The sequence below is a fragment of the Amphiprion ocellaris genome, chromosome 12 (assembly GCF_022539595.1).
Source record: "Amphiprion ocellaris isolate individual 3 ecotype Okinawa chromosome 12, ASM2253959v1, whole genome shotgun sequence".
Classification (NCBI taxonomy): domain Eukaryota; kingdom Metazoa; phylum Chordata; class Actinopteri; family Pomacentridae; genus Amphiprion; species Amphiprion ocellaris.
This window is the reverse complement of record NC_072777.1, coordinates 9,784,863-9,807,625: the sequence shown is the minus strand read 5'-3', so window position 1 is coordinate 9,807,625 and position 22,763 is coordinate 9,784,863. Positions and strand designations below refer to the sequence as shown.

The 22,763-nt window shown below is 39.7% G+C and overlaps 1 protein-coding gene across 9 annotated transcripts in view; it reads left to right on the top strand.

Moving 5' to 3' along the window:
* utrn (utrophin) overlaps positions 1-22,763 on the top strand; it is a 225,825-nt gene that overhangs the window by 119,170 nt on the left and 83,892 nt on the right. For 8 of the 9 annotated variants that reach the window (XM_023279832.3, XM_023279833.3, XM_023279834.3 and 5 more), the window contains 2 exons: positions 11,567-11,739; positions 17,686-17,842. In XM_023279832.3, coding sequence (XP_023135600.2) covers positions 11,567-11,739; positions 17,686-17,842 — 330 coding nt within the window. Of the gene's footprint in view, positions 1-7,233; positions 8,580-11,566; positions 11,740-17,685; positions 17,843-22,763 lie in introns of those variants that run through there. The other variant, XM_023279841.3, reaches the window with a different exon arrangement.

Below are 22,763 nucleotides of genomic sequence, written 5' to 3'. Positions count from 1 at the left end.
GTACCCTGAATGGTGTTTGTTTTTTTGCTGCTAAAAGATAACAATAATGTTTGAAGTTGAGGATGAAATGCAGGGCAACATTATTTCTGAAGCAAATGAGTCTGTTTATTTATATATATATATATGTGTATGTATGTATGTATGTATGTATGTATGTATGTATGTATGTATATATTTTATTTTTTATTTATTTTTTTTTTTTCCCTCTGAAACCCTAGCACTGTCTGGACATTTTTTTTGTATATGTCAAATTTCTGCTCTTTGTAGGCACATTTTTCATTTTAACATAAAGTCCTGCACCTCTATAGAAACACTACACACTAACTAGAAGCAGGGAGAACTTCAAAATGTCTTTTGTGCACTGTAAAAAAGTTATAATCCTATAAAGCATAAAAAGAGAAAAAGTTACATTTCTTTGATTACTTATTTTACAAATATTGAAAATGGAAGCAACACTTCATTTATTATCATTTTTTGTTTAAATGTAAATTTGTTTCCATATTTGTCTCCTATCTTCTCTTTATAAGCATTGCCTGCAGTTCAGCCTAGTTCCTAATTTTTTGTAATTTAATCGTCGGTCTCAGCTGAGACACTAATGTTTCATGGTTGCTCCAATAAGTACATAATTGTAGTTTTTTTTACAGAATCATAAAAGAAATTGGTTGTTTTGGGCAGATTTTTAAATGAGACATATAGAGCAAAGTGATTTCGATGAAATAACATGATTTTAAACTTCAGAGACCTTACAGTTTTAGACTGACAAATTAATGCATTTTGCTCATTTAAAAAAAAAAAAGATTACATGCCTTTCTAACCAATTTGGGAATTCAGACATGTAAAACTATAAATGTAGCAACTGAGTTGATTTAGTGAGTTTATCAAAGGGGTTGTGTATGTGGTGCTGAAATTAGTGAATATGTGACTCACTAGAAAATACATAATGATAGATTATGATGGAGAATTTGGGGGTTGCTTTTGATGGAGGCAGCAGCAGAAAAGCGTTTGAATGCACCCTTTCCCAGGCCACCTGTTATTCATCTGTGTGTTTTCTCTGGTCAAAACAAGCAATTCATATGATTGAAAAATAACCCAAGGTAATCCCATCACACCTTTCTAGCTAAATGCTTCACATTCTCCACTTTGTTTGTGCCATTGCTTTCTTGGGGGTATTTTGACGATACCATCTGCTCCTTTATAGATATTAATGCCATCGCTTTCTCTGAATTTTTCTTTATTTTTCGACTTCATTCACTTAAGTACGTAGTAACTCATCATCTTCGTTCATCTATCTTCCTTCGTCTCTCATCCTTTTTGTTGCTCCTAGCCAGCCCATAGACCACGGCCATCTGCTGTGTTGTCATGATGACAATATGTGGCATTTTCTTTAAGGGTGTCTGTATATTTGACGTTCTTTGTATATGTGTGTAAGGGGGCGTGCTGTTATTGTTTAGGTTTCTATGGGATGTCTTTGTTATGACATATAATAGCCCATTGTTTTGACATCAGCTCAAAATAATGGGTTATTATACCCCATTATTTACCCTATTATTTATACTTGGACAACCCTCTGAGTTTTTATTCACACAGTAATCCTCTAAAGAGGGAAGCAGCACTTCATTAGTGTGACACACTAATCAGCCCAATCACCTAACCTTTTGAGGCCTCTTTTCTCACTAGCAAACACAGCAGGTGTCAGCTCATGTGCTAAGTGTAGTCCTATCTCAACCTGAGGTTGAGTAGGCAGCAGCTTCAGAAGCGATAATGTCACAGTGGCTTATTTTATTTCAGTTGAGATGCACTGGCTACGTACTGACAGACCACCCGCCACGGTCAGGATCTTTAGTTCCTTGGAGGCAGAGCACTTCAAATATTACCAGTGATAAAGGAAAGAGGGAGGAGCATGAGTCTTTTAATGCTAGTGAAGAGCAGGGTGATAAGAATCCTCAGGAGGATTCTGGTTTAAAATCCAGTCAGTTCTGCAAGTTCATAGTAAAAATTCAATGGATGGAATTTTTTTCCTTTTTGCTTAAAAAGGCCCGGTATCCAGGAATTAATTATTTTCTATTCAAAATGGAGACCTCCACTTCAGTGCTGAACTATATTAAAGGTATAGTTGTTAAAACTTTAGTGATGACAGAACTTGTTTTTGAGGTTGTATATAGCCTCAATATTTTCACCAATATTATTATTATTATTATTATTACGGATGCATTTACATTCTCCGACAGACCGACAGACACTGCATTTACAGGTAACAAAGCATGTATGTACACTGAACAAAAGTATAAATGCAGTGTCAAAGTGGTCTTCTTTTCTGATCTACAGAAAAATATCACATCATATTTTTATTGGTTGTTTAATGACGTCCAGTCTGTTATAAAAATGCTCAGTTATAGGAAAACAATATGTGAAAGGGAATAAATTGCAGTGAATAAAATATTACATGCTCCATTTATATTTTTGTTAACTATATGTGAAATCATTCATTGCATTTTTATCTCGCTTTAATATCTGCCTTATTGTGTACATTCTCTCTCCTAAGGCCATATCACTTTATTAATTTACCATTTATGCAAAATTGTGTAAAATTAAATAAGACATGTTCATTGGCGAGGTTGCCACTGATAGGCTGCATCACACCCCATGTGCACATGTACATACAACCCCAACGCTTAATAATTATCACAAACACAAAGATTTGCATGTAAGAACCTCTGCATTTTACCTTTGTCTTAAGATAACCTCCCAAGAGTCTTGTAAACACACTAAAATACGAAAGCATCTCCAGAATCAATAGCTGATTACTGGGCAACAGCACACAGCACTCCTAATCAATTTCCACTTCTCTGTTTAGGAGCTTGCACATGTCCTTTTTCTTGCTTATGATTACGAGTTTGTGGATTGTGGACCATTATTGGATCCTTGGAATAAGTTATTAGTGATCTGCGTGGCCTTTGACTCCAGCTGTCTTCTCTATTAGCAGCTCAGTAAAGGTCAGCTTTGCAATGTGCATGCATTTGCACTTTGACTGAACATTGCACTTACCTAGCTCTTGTTTTGTTTTCATGAAGTAATCTTGATTTTGGTCTGGACTTAAATGGAACATTGTTCAGATTCAGACACTAGGCAAGTAGACTTTTATCAGTCATGTTGACAGGCTTTGTTACATGTACGTCACCCTGGCAGTGTCAGAACTGGGCTCTGCAACATGACGAACATGAGCTTTTGCTTCATGCAATACTTCCATCCTGTCAGTTGATATTTACACTGTATGTAACTTACATTATTCAGAGCAGATATTTCTGATCCTTCTTTGCTTGGAAGACATGGTCTACAAGACAAGTGCAGCAGTGTTTGGTCAATGCCACTCCATTTATCCACCACATTATATCTCTTCATCCTCCTCCAATTATCAGACCTGGTCTGCACCAACCTTGCATTAACACAAGCACTGTGTGTGCAGGATGTGATGTATAAAGCCACTGTCCACACTGTAATCATATTCTCAAAGCAAATGAAAACTTAACATTTATGTAGTGTTTCAGTAAAGCTCCACTTAATGACCTTCAAGTGTAAAGATCTATTTCTGTTGCACAAATTCACATTTCACTGAATTAAAAAGGTTTATACATTTGAATGCAGAGTGGCAGAGCCCTTTTAACATACAGGAAGAGTTCTTTCATCTCTTTACACCCACGGCAATTTGTTCCAAAGTTTGACAGGTTTGTTTTGCTGCCAAATGAGCAGCAGAGACAAAAAAACACTCACTTTCCACACAGATATACACACATATATACACACAAATCACAGCCCTGATCTCCCCTGAAGGGAGCTGCCCTCCTAACAGGAAGAGGAGTGCCAGTGATAACCTCAGACACAGGAAACAACCTCATTGGATGTGGATTTAAGAGGCTAAGAATTACTGTGGAATGCTGCAGCCACATTGATTTTTGACAGGCATTGTGTGTGTACATTGTAGAGGCAGAAAGTCTGGATTAGATGGGATCGGATGAATCTTAAACGATCCGACAGGGGAATAGCTGCCGAGCAATACAGCATGGTTGATAGGTCTGCTGTTGATAGGTCTGCTGTTACATAGGCTGTGTGTGTGTGTGTGTGTGTGTGTGTGTGTGTGTGTGTGTGTGTGTGTGTGTGTGTGTGTGTGTGTGTGTGTGTGTGTGTGTGTGTGTGTGTGTGTGTGTGTGTGTGTGTGTGTGTGTGTGTGTGTGTGTGTGTTCACCCTAGTGTTAATTTGCTCTGTTTGTGGTCCTACCATACAGTTGTCCAACTTGATTTCGACAGTATGGCCTCTACTCCCTCTTGACATCTTCTGAGAGAGCAAACTGTTCTGCTTCTGTCTCCTCGCTTTTAGCTGCTGCTCTTTGACTCTTTCATATTTTCCCTTTTGACAGTCTTCTCTATATTTAAGCCAAAGTGGTGGACAGTGAGATAAGGCTGCTGTATTTGATCAAATACATTTCAGATTTAGTATCCCTGCTCTCATATTCATTTTTTTCTTCTTCTTTTGTCCAGATTTTTCTATTTCAGCAGTGTCTTTTCTTTTGACTTCCCTTACCAGGGGAATAATGTGTAAATTGTCATCCTGGTGGCCAGGATGACTAAAAAAACAGAACAGAAACTCCTTTTATTCCCACTACATCGAAGTGATCCTAAGGTGGATGACTTTTCAGTTATGTGGAAAAAAAGAATATTTGCAAATGGTTAAAATTTTCCATATTTTTCAACAAGCAAACACCTGATTCTCTTTATTAATAATGGTGATATACTGAAACAAATGACACATAAAAATGACACAATCATAATCTCTATTATAATGTAGAGAAATAAAAGATCAGTCACATGGAAAGAGTAAGTACACTCCTACATTAACCTTTAAACCTTTAAATCAAATTCATAAAACGGATTGGATTGACAGGTAGAATGTGTCTCATTTAAACCGCTGACATCGAGACTCTGCTGTTCTCTTTGCTACTGAAGTGTGTGGTGTCATCATGCCAAGTTCTAATGAGCTCTCTAAGGCTTTCACATAAAAAGCTTTTGGATGTCTATGAATTTGGCATGATCACCAAATTATTTGAAGTAACTCATTCCACTTTAAGAAAAATCGTCTACAAGTTGTGCAGATTTTAAATAACTGTGTCCAAGACTGGCCACCCCAGAAAACTCTGACCTGAGTCTGTAAACCTGGCTGATGATGGAACACCAAATCCTTACATTTGTGCTAAAAGTCATTTACACACTAATTCTTTGTAGCTCTGTCATGCTTTGGTACAGTAGATTGATTTGTGCAGCTTTGTAGAAAAATCTTCTATGTTCATTTCAACTCTGTGAGTCAGTAACAACAGTAATGATGTATTTTGTAGCCTCTGCAACCCGGAAAAAAAAAAGATAGAGGACAGAAAGGGGAGAATTTTTGATTCTCTTGACCTGAACACTGTCTGTCTTGACTGATTTTACATGTTGCCTATCTTTGCATTTACAGGTAAATGCCTCAGACTTCTATTTCCTATTTTGAAGCTTCAACTGACACTGGGAATTGTCTGAAAATCTCTTACTGGAGCATTGGCTTGGGCGATAAAACAATATGTAACACCAATAAACCTCCCTTCTGCTGTTTTTAATAAATATAAGTCATTAAGTGATCAATAATCATTGATATTGAAATTAAACATTTTTTCATGATGCATTTATCAGGTATATCACCTAGCCCTTCTTTTCCTTCTCTCTTTCTCTCTCCCACCTTGATCCCACTCTTTCTTCCCAGCTTTGCTAACTTTCATGTTGTTTTTTCCTCTATCCTCGTCTTAGTATCGGTGAGTTTGTGTTGATACAGTTTTTCCTCTTCTCATTCAGTTAACTTTTCTGTTTTTTTTTTTTTTTGCTCAAGGGATTGGAAGCGTCACATTCTTACCCTTGTAATGGTCCTAATCCTCTTAGCTCAGTAATGTAGCCCCACATTAACCCCAACTTCCCCTGCCTTACGTTGCGTATACAGTTTATGTTTTTGAGTGACACTCTTGGAGTTGCTTGCAGAGTTAAAGTGTCAAAACCTTTGGCAAGCCAACATTGTCAAACATGTTCCCTCACACTTTGTCTTTAATCTCAGCTTCCGTTTATTGTTGCATTAGTTGAGCTTGTCAAATGTGCCAATTCGCAACAGTTAATATAACATCCTTCACCGGAGCCCCCTCAAACAGCATATATCTGTCAGAGTACATCAGAAGTGCTATTTAAGGGCCTTGAGTATGTAAATATTTTTAATGAACTAAGTACACTTCAAAGCCTTTGTCTTATGAATATGCAAGATTGTATTGTACTTTTTCTTTTTTCTCTCACTTGACAGCCATCTGTCTGCATGTCTTTGATGCACACCACATGTCTACCCTGCTGTTCAAAATACCCACACACACTCACACTCAAGTAGTCACACTCAAACACTCGTGCACACACAGGTTTACTATATGGAATCAGTTTTAATGCTTGCACCTCTTTAACATAGCCCTATAGACCACAGCTGGTGCCCAAGCCAACCAAAGCCTTTGTTCTACAGTAGGAATTTCATAGCTTGCTTAATGCCGTCCCCAGTAGGCTGATGGTATTCAAATTATGTGATCTGAACTGTGTCAGCCTTTATAGTTCAGTATTTTTAGGAGCTATAATGGTTATCATCATTGATATTTTTTTATTCAAATGCCTGAAAAAGGTTCTTGTAATCATGCAGCAGATTATATACCTCCTGTCTTACACTTGAACACACCATCATCCCAGATTCTTACCCTTTTCTTCTTCTTTTGTTAGTCTTTGAACAAAACATCCAAGTTTTTACAACTCTTTAACTCGACAGGTAGAAGTTTTCACCTGCACTTTTGCTCCTCAGATTCAACCAGGAAAATACTGTTTTGTTCTGTGTTCCTCTTTCTCCACATTTCCTTCCTGTCGTCACTTCCATTTTTTATCCATTCTTACTTTTGTTCATACTGAATCCTAGTCCTTATTTCACTTCTAACTTGTCAGAGATTTTTTTTTACTTTTCTCTAAAACTCTCCTCTCTGCCCATGCAGGCCACAGGAAGTGGGTGTGTAGTGTGTTAAATTGGTTTAGGGGAGAGAGAGAGAGGTAGAAAGAGGAGGGGAAAGGGAGGATACTGATTAAAATAATAAACAGCTGTGTGATAGAGTGGGGCTAGTGGCCAGAGAGAGCGAGAGCAACACAGGAGCAGAGAGGAATGGGGATACCAGCAGGGTGTTTGTGTGACCCCCAGAGAGAGAACAAAAAGCCAAAGAAAAAAGGTAACTTTTAAAGAAGTTTTCTCTCCCTGGCGAGTGGAGAAAGAGGACGGAATAGCAAACAGATCCACCCCTTCCCCTTCACCTCCTCAAGAGGCAACGAGGTAATCGGCAGAGCTTGGAGTTAAAGAGGCCAGCAAGTCAGACTCTGCACCCGGGATCAAGACATGGAGTCTTGAGGCAGCTCTCTGCGAACATGTGGCTCCAACAAAAAGAAGAAGGCGTTCTTTGACTAAGTGGCCCAGTCATGGCAGTGATTAGGAGGGTGTGAGAGAGCGAGACCAGACTGGAGACCTGAGGGGTTGGTATGGAGGCAGACTCTGAGGTGACTCTGTCTCTTTGAGCCCATGTTACCTTTCCTCAAGGGACTGAGAGGGCAAACTATGTGCCTCTTTGTGCCGCCGTCTCTGCTCTTGAAGTGTGTGGGGCTGCGTGACCGCCAGGGATAGTGTTTTTTTATCAGAATAATTGAGAACAAGCGCCCCGGCCCTGCCCTCAGTTGGACTGCTGGACATCGTACGCAGATTCTTTTTATGCCCAGAAGGGAAGTGGAGGAACGGAAGCATAGCAGAGCTGAAGGACAGTAGCAGAGCTGCCTTCGACCGCTTGAAGGTTTACTTCAGCCTACTCATCTCTCAAGACACAAACCTTTATCTCCATGCCGCAGACCTCAACCCAAGATCAGTTGGATTTTCCTCTCAGTTTCAGTGGTGTGTTCCTAGCCAGAAGAACTCATCTCTCAGCCTCTAGCTGCTACTTTGTCAAACCTCCAGTGGCACCAGTCGTCCCTCAATCCCAGTCCCAGCTCTGAAGCATGACTGCGGGGTAACTGTCACCCTCCCCACTCAGCCTGGCTGCCTTTCAGAGGAGGATGCTACGAACATGTGGTGGGATTGGGCGAGCACACACACCGGCACGCATATACGGGTGCTGCCGTAGGGTGTGTGAAGTGTGTAAATCGCCTGTTTTGGGACAGCGACCTGGATTTGACCCTTTTGTGTTTGCACTTTTTACAAGAGCTGGGTTTTTCCAAATTCAACATTGTTCAGACTCTGGATTTACTGTTTATCTGAGTCCAGACCCTTCTGGTTCTGGTTTTGACCATAACCACTGGAGGACTTATCTACTGGTCCAAAGTCTTTAATATCCTTCAAGCTGCATGGCAGTAGAGAACATGTAGAGACTGGAGGGACTCGGAGGAGCCAGAGCACATACTCCAGAATGATTGGCTTAAATTTCAGTTTGCAGGACCTGCTTGGAAAGTTTGAACAGGTATATATTTAAAGATTTTAGGCAGGTTTTTTTTTTGGAAACAAGCCACTTTTCACTCCATTTCCCTCGTGTTTGTTGTTGTGGACCTAATGTAGTCAGCTTTATGAAGTCTGAGCAGTCATTATTGGACTCATTAAAATGGAATAATTGGTTTTGGCCTGCTTTGCTAGTTAGAGAGGGCTACCATGCAGAGAGAGAATTAATATCGAATGAGACCCAGAGCCCTGAAATGAACATAATTTGTCAAACCAGACCTTCACAATAATTGTGGGCGAAAGACAAACATGGCTTAGCCCAGTGAGGGTCATTGTTGTTTGTCAATGTAAAATGGTTATTTTGGACAAAGTTACTGTCAACATATTATGGTGTATTTTACTTCAGCCACAGCTTAACTTTGTGTTTAATGCTTTCATAAAACTCTATATAGTAGTTGTAGCTTTAGTTTCCAGGGAGACTCTGTCACTGCATATTTGCACTGCAACCAGCCCACAAATAGCAAACCTCCATCACTCATTACAGTCTGCATGGGATCCAGAACCCATTGACCTTTCTGCTGCCTTTTCTTCCCACTCACACTCACATCCCTGTGTTTTTCTGCATGCCAGTAGGTGAGAGAAGTAGTAATGCAGTTGAGTCACTAGCTGCCTGTTAGTGCTGTAAATGTACTTGACATATTGTTGTATATGCGATCACAAATGTACGCCACTTGCTTCTACAACTGCAGGCATGTCTTGATGTCTTCATAGATTCAGTATGTTCACAGCTAGCCTGGAGCTAAGGCTTATGCTTGTCAGTTTGTACATGGGAATAAAGAGCCAAGTTTGAGATCCTTAAAGCCTTGTATTTAAGTCAATAACTCATAAATAAAACATGGGAGGTTAGAAAACAGAGGCCAGCTGTTTCTGACACGATGACCTGTTGCACACGTGTTCTGTTTGTGTATGTTAGTGAGAAAGAGCAAGCGAGGGAGTGAAAATGATCCGTCACTCTTGAGCCCCTCAGGATACACGTCGACATACATAAACCACCGGCCCTGAGCAGATTTTCACTGGGTGAGATGAAATTTAAAGGGTTCTTTGTAAATGAATATATGCACCTCTGTATGCCCCCACAATCTGAGCTTTCTGTGTGTACAGTCGAAGGAAGTAGAAGTGCTAGAGAGAAAGAAAAGGCAAGCACTTGGGTAATGACTTGATTCACGGCCAGCTGAGTCGGTAACAGAATGTCTCTCTGTCTTTTACTCTTTGCGTTTTTTTTCCTGTCTCTCTTTCCGTCTTCTACTGCGGCCTGTTTCTCTCACTTTCTCTCTTCTATAACCTTTAAGAGGCATTTGATTTGTGTCAGAAAGCCAGTCCGTGATCATCCTTGCAGATCGCCGTTGAGGGATTTGCTTGAGCCTGTGCGAAATGCACATTGGCTTTCGTTAAATTGCAGCACAGTGTCCCAGATGACTCTGTGTACTTGTTTTGTGAGGAACACGGTCGTCCTGTGGCTGGACTATATTTGATCAACTTTTTCCTTGAACACACTGTTCAGAATGTTTGAGCTGCTGTCACATGTTCCACTTACTGTATACCAGCTATGACTTGTTATGTGAGTCAAACATACAGTACAGCCACTTAGTGTCTTAGGTAGCTTTTAATAGTGTGTGCTTGAGGGTGAATATGTGATAATGGGGCTTGCCTTTTATAGTATTTTTCCTTATTCCATATTGCTTATTGTCAGTTTGTGTATGCAACTTTTACAGTGTGTGTGATTTTAATGATTAGGTTAGTGCTACATTAGTGCCACTATAGAAAGTGTTCATTACTGTACAAAGTGCACGTAAAGTAAATAATTTAATAACTGGTCATTTATTTTAATAACACAGAGGATAATAAAACAGTGCAGCAGCATTAATCGAATCTTCCTAGATTTTCTAGATTTTGCAGTTCTACAATTACAGTAATTGTAAAATTAAACTCTTCTAATATCATCAATTCCATGTCTAATACCACAATGCAAAGGATACACAAGTAACAACTTCAGACAATGAAGCGATTTCACATAAAACGTCCGGAATTATTTTTAGATCACTGTACTGTTGTAGGCTATAGGTCTCATTACACTTTTCTTATCTACACTAATTTTGTCCCATTTGTAAATCCGTCTGCATACTCCAGGCAGTGTTACACTCGTCCATACGGTATTGCCGACTTTTCTTTATCTGCAGTTGAAATAGGTTGAACTGAGGGGAGTCCCAACAGAGAGAGCAAGAGAGAGAGAAGAAAATGGAGCACTTTTGCACATCTAAAAATAAAACATTTGACAGGATCCTCTGCTTGCGTCAGCCCCCCTTGTGGTTCAGCCCTCACACACAAACACTCACACATACCCTTTGAAATGTGCTTATGTAATAGAGCTGATGTGTTAAGGACACACACACACACACACACACACACACAGAAAAATCGTGCTTCGTTACAGTATTGAATGTGTTAGCCTCTTGTAGCCACACACACACACAAACAGAACGTTTTGGAATAGCAGTACATTGCATTTGTTACGTACTGTGTCCCAGCAGAAAATTAGCAAAGCTTGCTTTGGTGTAGGCCTGGTATAACCTAATGCTGCGTTAGTTCGGAGGCAGAAGTTGCTTGGGGACTTACTCCTAGCTGGGTTGAGCCTCCCTCGTCAGTGAAAAGGTAGAAGTTAAAATCTTTTTAGTCAGAGTTCCTTGAGGACATTCCATGAAAATAAAAACTTCTCTGACCTCTGGAAACATTGTGTGCAATATGCCGTGAACTCCCTTCAGACTAGTCTGTGCAGTAAAATCCAATATTTATTTTTGGTTTATGAATAATAAACTGACAGCCTAGACAACTGTGGCATCTAATTTTTAGTGTGATAGTTGATACGAACTTACTTTACTGCTGTCCTTGACTGTACATTTGCTCGAAACCTTATTTTTCCCTGAAGACACAATTTCTCTTTGTTTCTATTTGTAGGACATCCAGGCCGAGATCGATGCCCACAATGACATCTACAAGAGTGTGGACGGGAACAAGTCGAAGATGGTCAAAGCGCTGGGCAGCTCAGAGGAAGCTGTGTTCCTCCAGCACAGACTGGACGACATGAACCAACGCTGGAGCGACCTGAAGGCCAAATCAGCCAACATCCGGTCAGTAAAACTTGATTCACAACTTATGAACTGAAATGGTATTTTTCCTTTCTACCTCTTCTGCATCTGAGATTGAAGTGTTTTGCTCTTCTGCTCCTCTTAACTCTCAAATGAAAATATATCATGGCAGTGGTTCAAATGGGTCTCTGCCTCAGTTTAATAATTTAACCAACCAGTGAATCATACCATTGCAGAAGTTAGTTTCCAAGAGACATTCCGATTCTTGCATCTCTAATAAGAAAACAAAACAACAAAAATTAGGAACTCGAGAGACCCTATTTTTGTGATAGCACAACAACAAGCACATGTAAAGCTCTGAGAATTGTGTACATTCCTGAATAGGAAATTTGCTTCACCCCTCTGTGTGGTATTTTGGTGCCCATCACAGAGAGAACAGAACACAGGTGGGAGGAGAAGCACAAACATGTGGGCGGTTCTTTTAAATGAGGCAGCACAAAGTGAGCTGTTACTATTTTGGTGAAAAATATGTCTTAGACATGCTGAGAATAGACTCTCAGAACTACGTCCCTTTCTGGTGTAGTGTCACTCAGTTGCCACTTTGATAGTTTTGGGTCCTGTGCGGGTGGTTGAAGGAAGCCAATATGATTGTGGTGCTGTCCACGGCTGCTTTATATTGGATGAAAAGCTTTCTCTGTCAGTTCATTTTAATGAATGTGCAGTATCCAATTTAGGAAGTGCTGCACCAGAGAGCAGGCCCATTACACACAGTGTCCATTGTGTTTACCTTGATTACATTACATGCAAACGACACCAGGCGGCTGCAGACTCTGTGCACACGCCTCTGCACGCATCTGGCTGGTCGTCTGTAATGCAATTATCAAGTACAAGTCTTTCCTGCATGCTGTCACATTAACAGAAAGGTATGCACAAGATTGCAATGTACTTTACTGTAATAAAGACAGATTCTGTAGATCAGATTATTGAAACACACCAAAAATGAATGTAATCCACGCTTTGACAAAATGTTAACAAAAGCTGAAGTCTTACCTGTAGTATCATACATCAGCAGAATCCATAAGAGCATCTGTAGAGCAAGAGAGTTGTTCTATATTACACATGCAGAACGACAGATGCATGTTCATTAATTCTTTCTAATTATAATTATCTCTGATATGGAGACAAGGTTGGTCAGGATCTTAACTGCAAGTCGCACTGTGTACATTTCTTCACTTCACAGGTGAGCTGTTTAGTCTAATCATTAGTTAGCAGCCATGTTCAGATTGACCAAATACATGGCAACAGTTAACCAAGTAACAAGGAAAACGCATTTTAAATTGCAGCAATTAGACAAATTATCTTCACACATTAAAAAGACAACTAGGCTATTAGTTAGTTGGACAGTTTGATAAGCTGCTCTTTTATTAGTGCATTAATATGCGTTATACATCACTTGCTGTGTTGTCCAGTCTTGCGTGAATGGCATATGTTGCGTGCCTATCAAGACTCTCTCCATCACTGTGGTGTGTATATCTGAATGAAGCCACGAGGAACATTATTGTGAAAGTGACCTATGTCTGAATGACAGAATCGCTTCAACAGACTGATGCAATGTTACATATCCCATGTCTGAAAACTATGGGCAGAAAACAGGCCTGATCTTTGAATGAACATTCACTGTGTTACATCCAAAACACAAAGCAGGATGAAATAGTTCTTTGGCAGGACAACAAAAAATTTAGGCAATAGATAAAATGCAGAAAACATTTATACTCGATCATATGTCTTGCTGGAGGAATCCATTACATCACATTTTATTTCCACAACATGATTAAAACTCTCACCTTAATAGGAAAAATACCATTTTAAACTACAATTACATCATGAGGATGATTCATAGCCCACATTTTTCTCATATGACACAGACCCATTACTTTTACAGCATTGTTTGTTTTTGTGTTTGCAATGAGTCTTAGAGAAAGTTCTGCTCAAAAAAAAAAACAAACAAAAAAAACAACAACAGAGAAACGTAATCTAAGTAAAGATCATTCATTCAAGCTTTACCCTCCTAAACATCTGTGTGGCATACGTAGAAAATACTGTGCTGTCAGTGGACCTTTAAATGCTGAGTAGTAGTCGAGTTGGCAACAACTTGCCTACTACTCAGCATTTAAGGCCAATGTTTTCTGAAGTAGCTTGGTTAAAATGAGTGTCCCCTGTCTGTGCAGTCCATGCAGTTTTAATGTGCTTTGTCATCAGCTGTTTTTCAAATGTTTGTCAAACACTGTAGACGATTCTCTGCTCTCTGCTCAGGCAGACGCATCATCTTAGCTGAGTACACAAACACAAGCACACACATTCCCACTTTCAAACGTATTAAAATCCAGCTGTCGTCGATTCCAGAAAGCAGGTTTAAGAAATGAAAAACTACTGTGATTCACTATGGAAATGGGTAAATAAAGAACAGAGGCTCCATGTTAATCCAATGGAGCTGAAAAAATGAATGCATCATTGTCCAGACGTTGACATTGGAGTACAGAAAGAAGGTTATAAGTTGACACCTATACATTTTTACATCATATTCTCCATAGTCCACTCATGTATTGAAAACCTGACATGATTTTTTTTTCTAAATGGATGATAAAACTGGAATCCTGTTGGAATTACATTCCATTTTCAAATCTATTCATTCAGCTGTAACCTGACAGGGACAAAGTACAGCTGACAACAACCAAAGATGAAAATAGGACTCAAACAGGCATAGTTTACTTATGAACCTTTGCTTGAAAATTGGCAGTGTCACATGTCAGGATTAACAAGTTAAGCGTACTTTCTGGAATAGATCGCAGAGGAAAAAAAAGTTCATTCGCTACAAACATAACAAAAATCTCATTTTGGCTAGTGATTCAGCAAAGTCGTTTAAACGGCGGGAATCATGTCCCCAGGAACCAGTAACATCTGCATGGTAGTATTTGACTGGAATAGCATCGGGCTGATATGATCATATAAACTACTTCACCCAGCCATCTGTTATTATTCATGTCTGTTATCGTTGCTCTAGTTAACTGCTCTGTGCATCTGCCTTTGGCTTCAAAACGACAGCCCTGTGTGTTCCCATAGTACCACTCTACACTGTCCAGACAATAACATAATTTCCTGCAGTTGCTGGTTCTTCAATTTTTGAAATTTTGCCGTCATACTTCAGTGTGATTGGTATAGTCGTTTCAGAGCAGTTAGCCTGTTTGTGCTGCCAAACATACATGAATCAAAACCAAAGGTGCACTTTGAGACTCACTAAGACTTAATGCTTCATATTTGTTGTTGCAGTTCCTCAATTAAAGTAGGGCCCAAGGTTGCCCTGAGTCCACTCTAAAACACTAAGCAGTAAATCTAAAGAAAGCCAAAATGGGAGTCTGTGAAAGTACATAAAGCATATATCATCAGTTACACTAATCCAAGGACACCATACTCTCTCTCTAACATCCTGTACTCTGCATTTAACTTAGAATGTGTCTAACTTGCCGTTGATTAAAACATTCACTACTCATAGCTCATGAAAAGAAAACATAGTCCTGTTTATGATCAAACAACCCTCAAATGAATTAGACTCATGGAAAACCATATGTTTGCATAAATTCGGTATCATGGGAGATTTTCTTATGAATTATTGTGGTTCCTATCAGTTTTGCAATTATGCCTGTGTTCCTTGTCCACCTTGGAGCACAGGGATGAAATACAACTCCAGAAGGATCAAAGAGCCACGCAGAATGGCAGACAAACTTCTAAGCACACAAATAGTGCAGTGTCAGCCACAACCTCAGCATAAATAAAGAAAATTGGTGACGTGTGGGGATGGAGACGGTGAAGAAAGTGACGGTAGAAGTGAAGATGACAGGGCCAGATGGAGATGTTCAAAGGCAAAGTGGAGGAGGGAGGCTGGAGAGAAGCAGCACAACAAAGAGAGGGGCAGAGGAAAAAGTTAAAGACAAACCAGAGCCAATAAAAAAGGGGAGAGAGAAATTCTAAATATGGCTCACAAAAAATAGTTGTCAAGGTCAAGCAGCACAGACATAATAGGCTGGACTTGTTGCACAGAAAGAAGCAGGAGAAAAACAGACAAGAGACCTGTGTGGGTGAGTGTTGGAGATGGGATGTTGTGTGTTGATTGAATACATCCCATTACGCCCTAATTGCCGTACATGTATAATTAAGGCTAACTCAGCAAGTGGGAACAAGAGGTCTGTTGTACTATGTTCAGATATATTATGTCCAGAGGAGAGGAGAAAAACAAAGGTGTTTATGAACAGATATTACATGCATGCTGCCACCCACACAGTTAGCCAACGGCATCCACTTATACTAATAACACCTCCTCCAGTAGAGATGCAGCAGCCTCTCTTCAGTGGTGGAGAATCAAGTTTTTACAAGATTCTTTAAGAATAAATGTCTTTATTTGTGTTCAGATATAACCATCAGCCTTTAGTAAGTGCTATTTCCACATTTATGTTGCTGCAATCCTGCATGCACGTCGCAATAAGGCAAACACAATCTATGGCACATATATATATTTATTAAATACTACTGATTTGTCATTAATACTGTATATAGTTGAACAATAAGAGTATAATAGCAGTGTAAACGGTATAATAACTGTCTCTGTGGTCGTCGCTCTCCTGTTTTATTTTGGTACTTACTAGTTGGCTTTACTTCCTGTGTTTAGTTCCTTCCTGTCCCTGCAATCCCCTGATTGTTTCCACCTGTTGACAGTTACCTTGATGTATTTTGCCGGGTGTTTCTCCCGTTGTCCTTTGGCAGTTCATCTGTTAACCTTTACTTGCTTGTGTTTATCCCCTCTGCTTGTTGTGTTTCCCTGTGCCTGCTTTTTGGGGGGATTTATTACTTTCTTAGGCTGAGATAAACCTGCTTCCAGATTTTTGTGTTTGCCTCGACTCTTGTAAGGCTCTGCACCACAGTGATATTAACCCTCTGAACTTCAAACCCTGCCAGCGGCTTCTAAAGACATGATTTCTTTTTTAATTTTCTGAAACATTGCCATTTATTAGAGCCAGAAACTGTAAAAAAAAAAAAAAAAAAAAAGGAAAGTATCTTCTCGTTTTCAACTTTCTTACGCTCTGTGTATTATGTCTGACTTGGAATTCTGTGAAGAAAAGAAGCCAAAGATGAGCTAAGATGAGCTCACCATTGTGAAGCATGTTTCTAGAGCTGATGTGCAGAGTAGTGTACAAACACATACTTTGTAGAAGTTGTAGAGATATAAGTAGAAAATATCTATCACAGGTAGTATGTGTATATTTTTCAGTATTTGCAACACCAGGTTAAAATGTTATACATGTTGATTCCAGATTTTTTTTAACTGTTGTAAAACAAATAATCGAAGATACTGAGATTTTGTTCTTTCTCTTTTTATATTTTATGGCATTATAACTTTGTTACACTGCACAGAATACATTTTTGAGTTCTCTGGACTTGTAGCCTTGTGCTGCTTCCATATTGGTGCAGGACTTTATATTACAGTGACAAATGAGCCCACAGTGAGTAAAAATGTGACAGGAGCCAAAATGGCCAAAAGCTGCTTGGACTTCAGAGAATTAAAACTCACAGTTGTTTTTGTAACCTGCCTGACTACCTGCTGTGTCTTGCAATAGGCTCCTCTTTTAGCATACAACATAGCACAAAATGCAAGAAATACATATAAGGAGCATTTTCATTGTAATTTCAAAATGACAATCACAATAATAAGTTACCCATGTAAGAAGAACATTGTTCAACCGTATTAAACACGACAGTTTAGTCTAGAATTCTCTCAGAGGAAATAGCAGTGTATGTAAGGTTCAAACATGAATAGAAAAAAACTGAAATGCTTCAATAAATAAGTAGTCGCAATGCTCGAACTGACAATAGAAAATACCGATGATGCTATTAAAGAGATGTAGTCGAATAATTAAAGTGGCTGGTGCATGTTGGCAGAGCCCATCTGGAGGCGAGTGCTGAGCGCTGGTCACGTCTGCTGGGCCTCCTGGAGGAGCTGTGGAGGTGGATCTGCATGAAGGATGAGGAGCTGGCCAAACAGATGCCCATCGGAGGAGATGTGCCCACCTTGCTCCAACAGCAGAACCACTGCACGGTACGTACTGTCGCCACAGGCAATGTTCCTGCCCCACTGTGCAACATTTATCACAGCTCATCCCTCATTGTTTCCTTGAAGTTTACAAAGAGTCATATTTTCAAGTTTACATTTTGATTCTCTCTTTCTTTGTCTGTTCCTTTATGTATGTTTAAACATGTTTAACAATACTCTCAACTCTACATGATGCTTTAATCACATGACATATATTTCTTTATTTTAAAGTCCTTCAGTTATTGATTTAACTCCTGAAAACTCATTTCTAACAGATTACGGCACAGATATTCTTTAATCTAATCTTAGACATGAACATGTTAAAGTATTGGAAAATAATGCCTCATTACACACTACTAGGTATTATTAAGTTGATCCTGTCAGAGCACCACCTCATTGGGATCTATCTGGATGTAAACATAATGGAGACTCTGGTGCAACAAACTGCTGTAGCGCTAATAATACTTTGCATTGAGAAAAAAAACGGAGGGCTTAACAAATCTGCATAAGAAAATGTTTGGGAAGATGTGGTCAACAAGGTTTATCTTTTTCTCAATGAGAAGTGGAGGTTTTAATGTCTGTAGCTAATGTTAGCCTCAGGGGCTAAAATGTTTAGCGTTGCTTGTCAACAGTGTTTGCTGCTCCAGGAGCTTCTGTGATCATCGTAACCATCCTGATAAATACCAAGCATGTTTGATATCATCGAGCTGGCCTAGATGAGTCTGCAGGCGGTTTGGGAGGTTAAGGACTGGATCTGTAAACTCCTCACATTACAAAATAATCTGGACCAGACATCGGTGCAGACTAAGATCCCAGACCAGATTTCTTCTCCAGTAGTCAGGAGGGGTGAAATGAGGGTAAATCAGTCTGAAACTCCTGCATTCTAAGCCTGGCCTCAGGGTGCAAAAGTCTATCATTGCTGTTAGTTCATGGAGTTTGATTTCACAGAATTCCAGCATCTTCATCCTGAGCAGAGACATTATTTCCTAAATCACTGAGTAACTAAGTAGGTTTGCAGGGACTTTAAGGTGACTGAGAAGCTTCACACGAAGATCTTGTTGATATCATGACCACCATTGCCACCTATGAAGTCACATAACATTTGTTGTTGTCATCATTCGAAACCTGATAAAAAACAAAGTGCAAGTGTTACTAAAACATAAGCATGCTAACACTACAAAAAGATAATGTGAATTTTAATGCAGTGGTAGTAATCATCCTGACATTATCAAGCATTAGGCTGGTGAGTGATGTGGCTACAGTACATTTCCTACATTAAACACATATCAGTGCAGAGTTGAAGACCAATATCAAAATCACTGCTATTCTGTTGCTCCATTTATTACATTCTTAAAATCCTTGTTATTTGTCACCCTTAAACCCACATCGAATTATTTATTCTAACAAGCAATCAATAGCTTTATTGTGCTGACCCGTTCACACCTTTGCCATCACTGTCATCTGTGCTGCCCACTGTATTATTTATTGTAACCACTGGTTATTGTGATAGTGCATCGGAGTGTAATTGCTTTCAGATAAATGACTCACCCCGTGGCTGCTGTTTACTCCCAGTCTGCTGGCCGCCACTGCTGTTGACATCGTAATGCTTTTCTCCGCACCCCGTTCACCACACTATTATTTTGTTCCCCAAAATGCCTTGAGAGTAAACACGTGCAGTCATGCGTGGGCAAAGGATCAAAGGCACACTCAGACAGATCAGCCAGCACACTTTGGGATTCATGCACACACACATAGTCCATTACCTGGGTGCCACAGATGTGTGATGCAGTTAAAACTCAGTCTAACAACAACACATTTGTATCTGCATGCAGACAGTCTTGCATGTAGTGTAGCTGTTGTGATGATGTGGAAGCTTTTCTGAAAGTTTGTCAAGCAACTGTAAGCACAAACATTGCAATTTGTGGTACAAGTTATGTGATTTTTATATTGTATTTCATTTTCTCATTACATTTTGGTATATACCAAACTAATGAAGTAATCATGCACACAGCAACACGAGTTTCCACAAAGGCGAAACTGTAATATCTACACTTTTACTGCAATGTGTCCAAGATAAGAGAGAAAAAATATAGAGAAGATAAATGAAAATGCAATGCACATGTGCAAAAGTCCATAGAAATATAGGAATTCTAACCCGCATCTTAATTTAAAAAAGAAAGAGAAAACAAATCAGCATGAGAATTAGAACAATGTTCTCTCAACATTCCTGCAGCCACTTGTTTTAAAGACAAAATATCAAGAAAGATGGATCGCTGATCTACCTTAGAGATTCAGTGGGCTCTTAAATGGCAGATGATCAATTTCTTGGCTGCTGTAATGCCTGCTAAGTATATTGTTTTCATGATTTCATGAGGAATCCTTATTCAAAAGCAGAGCAGATTGTGTAAATTGTTAGTTTTTTAGGAAACAGATATTCTGGTGTACTATTTGCCAGTTAACCCCCTGACCTGGAATCAAGGACTCGATATAAGAGTTTTAGTTCTGTCTGGGTTGTAATCCTTGAGACAATGAACCTCTGTCCAGGTCTATCAAAATTTGTCCTGTAACGTCTGAGATAAGGTTGAGTCTCACTCCATGTCTTTGCCCGGCGCCTGATGGAGCGGAAGGATGGACCTCGCCTCAGCCCATCAGATGAGCTCCATCATATAAAGAATGGGTCTGACAGCACACAGTACCCACAGAATGCAATCGTCCTGCATCTCCACTTTCCCCTTCCTTTTCTCATTACCCCCTTTCACAGCGCTTTTATCTTGTTTTCTGTCATTCCCCTCTGTGGTTTCTGTGTTGCTGCTGGCCTCCTGCTTTTGCATCTCCTGTCTTTCCAATCTCCCTTTTCTCTCTACTTCAGACTTTGTTGTCTCTCCGGTCCCTATGTTCATCTCCAGGTCTTCAGCTTTGAGATTGCTGAAATAGGAGATAATGTAACAGGGGAGCCGAAAGTGAGGAAGGCTCACTTTTCATTTTGACTGTGTTATATTTTCCCTTCACTTCCCTCTCCTCTGTATTCTTAATAGAGTGGCCTGGAGGTCTTGCTGACCCTGAGAAGGATGAGAGGGCTGAGCAGAACAAAGAGCTGGGGCTTTGAACACGTCATGCTCTATTACTTGCTTACACTGACAGACACACACTTGCAAGTCCCCTGCGCTCACGCATACATGCACACACAGGCAGAAACACACACACCAACTACGCTGTCAGAGAGATGGGAGGAATGTGCATGGATATATGGAAATTGGTATCTATGAGGTAGGGAAGGCTTAGACGGGCTAAGTAGAAAAACCTGTCTTTTTTTCCTCATTTTTTATTTTGGGAGACTTGGAGAGATAAAAGAGGAAGGCTAAGCCACTTAGCCCAGCAGAGAGCAACGGATATTGCTGTTATTAAATAATCGGAGGGAAGAAAAATTTTGGAGAGTGGTGATCCGAGCAGTCCTAGAAGAAAGTGACTGACAGGAAGCTGCAAACAGAGGCAAAATTAGATGAGGAGGAAAGACAAAGAAATAGGCTGGAAAAAAAGATGGATATGTGGGACAAAAAATGTTAGAAAAGCCTTAAAGTGGTGCATTTCCACCTATGTTTTTTAGGACGTTCACTTTTAAAGCAACTGTTGCATTCAGTCTTCCTTGAAAGAAGCTTTTTTTTTTTTTTGACAGTATGCCGATAGAATTTCAAAAGTGTAAGAGGGAAGGATGGATGTTGTTCTGTCTTCCTCCAGTGACTTCTTGCTCCCTCCTCTGTGTATTGATCTGTATCTGTTTTTCTCTTCAAAAATGACCATATTAGCGTGGATTAATTACACATTCAATTATCCAGTTAAAGGCCTTTGTCAGCATCCAGCTGATTAAACTCATCAGTCTCTTATATTAAATTACCAGCTTTCAGATCAGAGAGTTGGAACAATGGAGCAAATGCCTCTGGGCACTTTTTTACGACTCTTATCTTTCAGCAACAGTTGGCTTCTTGTCTGAACTGTTAGTACTGTCCAGTCAGGCCCTTTCTGCAGCCTCTCCACAGGTTTCAGAGAGAATAAATACAAACAGGCAAAGTGTGACACTTTAAATTTAGTTAACTTAGTTTTCTTAGCAGTCTCAATGTGCTTAAGTGGCATACAATTACCCAGCCTGAAGTGAGGAGAGCCTAATCTGCTGCAGAGCCCGTCTTAATCATTGTGCCTGCATGATTGATTAGCACCATTTGCACTTGAATGGACAGGTCGTAAAAGGAGGACGAAATTGATTGGAGTGCTGCGCTGGACTTTACCTAAGGGTCTCTTTGGAAAGGAAGGACTTTGTGTAAACTTACAATTGGCTCTCTTTTAGTAACTTTTGATTGTTTTTGTCCGCTTCATTTGCCCTTGTTGGCAGCACTTTCATGAAGTCGTTGTCCTACGTAAGTTAGTTGTTCAGAGGAAATGCAGTTTTCTTCAATACAATTTTATTGTTCACCATGGAGGTATAAAACACTGCAACATTTAAGCTGGGGTAGGCAGTATATTTTTGGCCGTGCAGCATAATGCAAGTCAAGTAATCTGAGAGGATACTAGACTCCTGCACCCATGCCTAGTTTTCAGAAAATCCAGCCTGTGTCAGGACATTTTAATGAATCATAGGTTTCATTCAACCATAGCAGACGAGACAGTATAAATAACTATAAGTCAGTGACGGGAGCAGGTGGTGATGGTGCAGTGGATTAGGTGGAGGACTTCATTTTGGGAGAGTAGAGAATTCTGGGTAAATCGAACTTCAGGCTGATGGAGTTATAGGAGCAATTAGCTGGTACATGTTGTAAAGCATGTTTCCCTTGGGAGTTAATGGAAACACAAAAAAAGAGCCAAAAGGAGAGTGAATATTTGACTTGCGTTCATGATTGCAGCTGTAAATCAAGGCTGCTGCTAATTGCAACATATC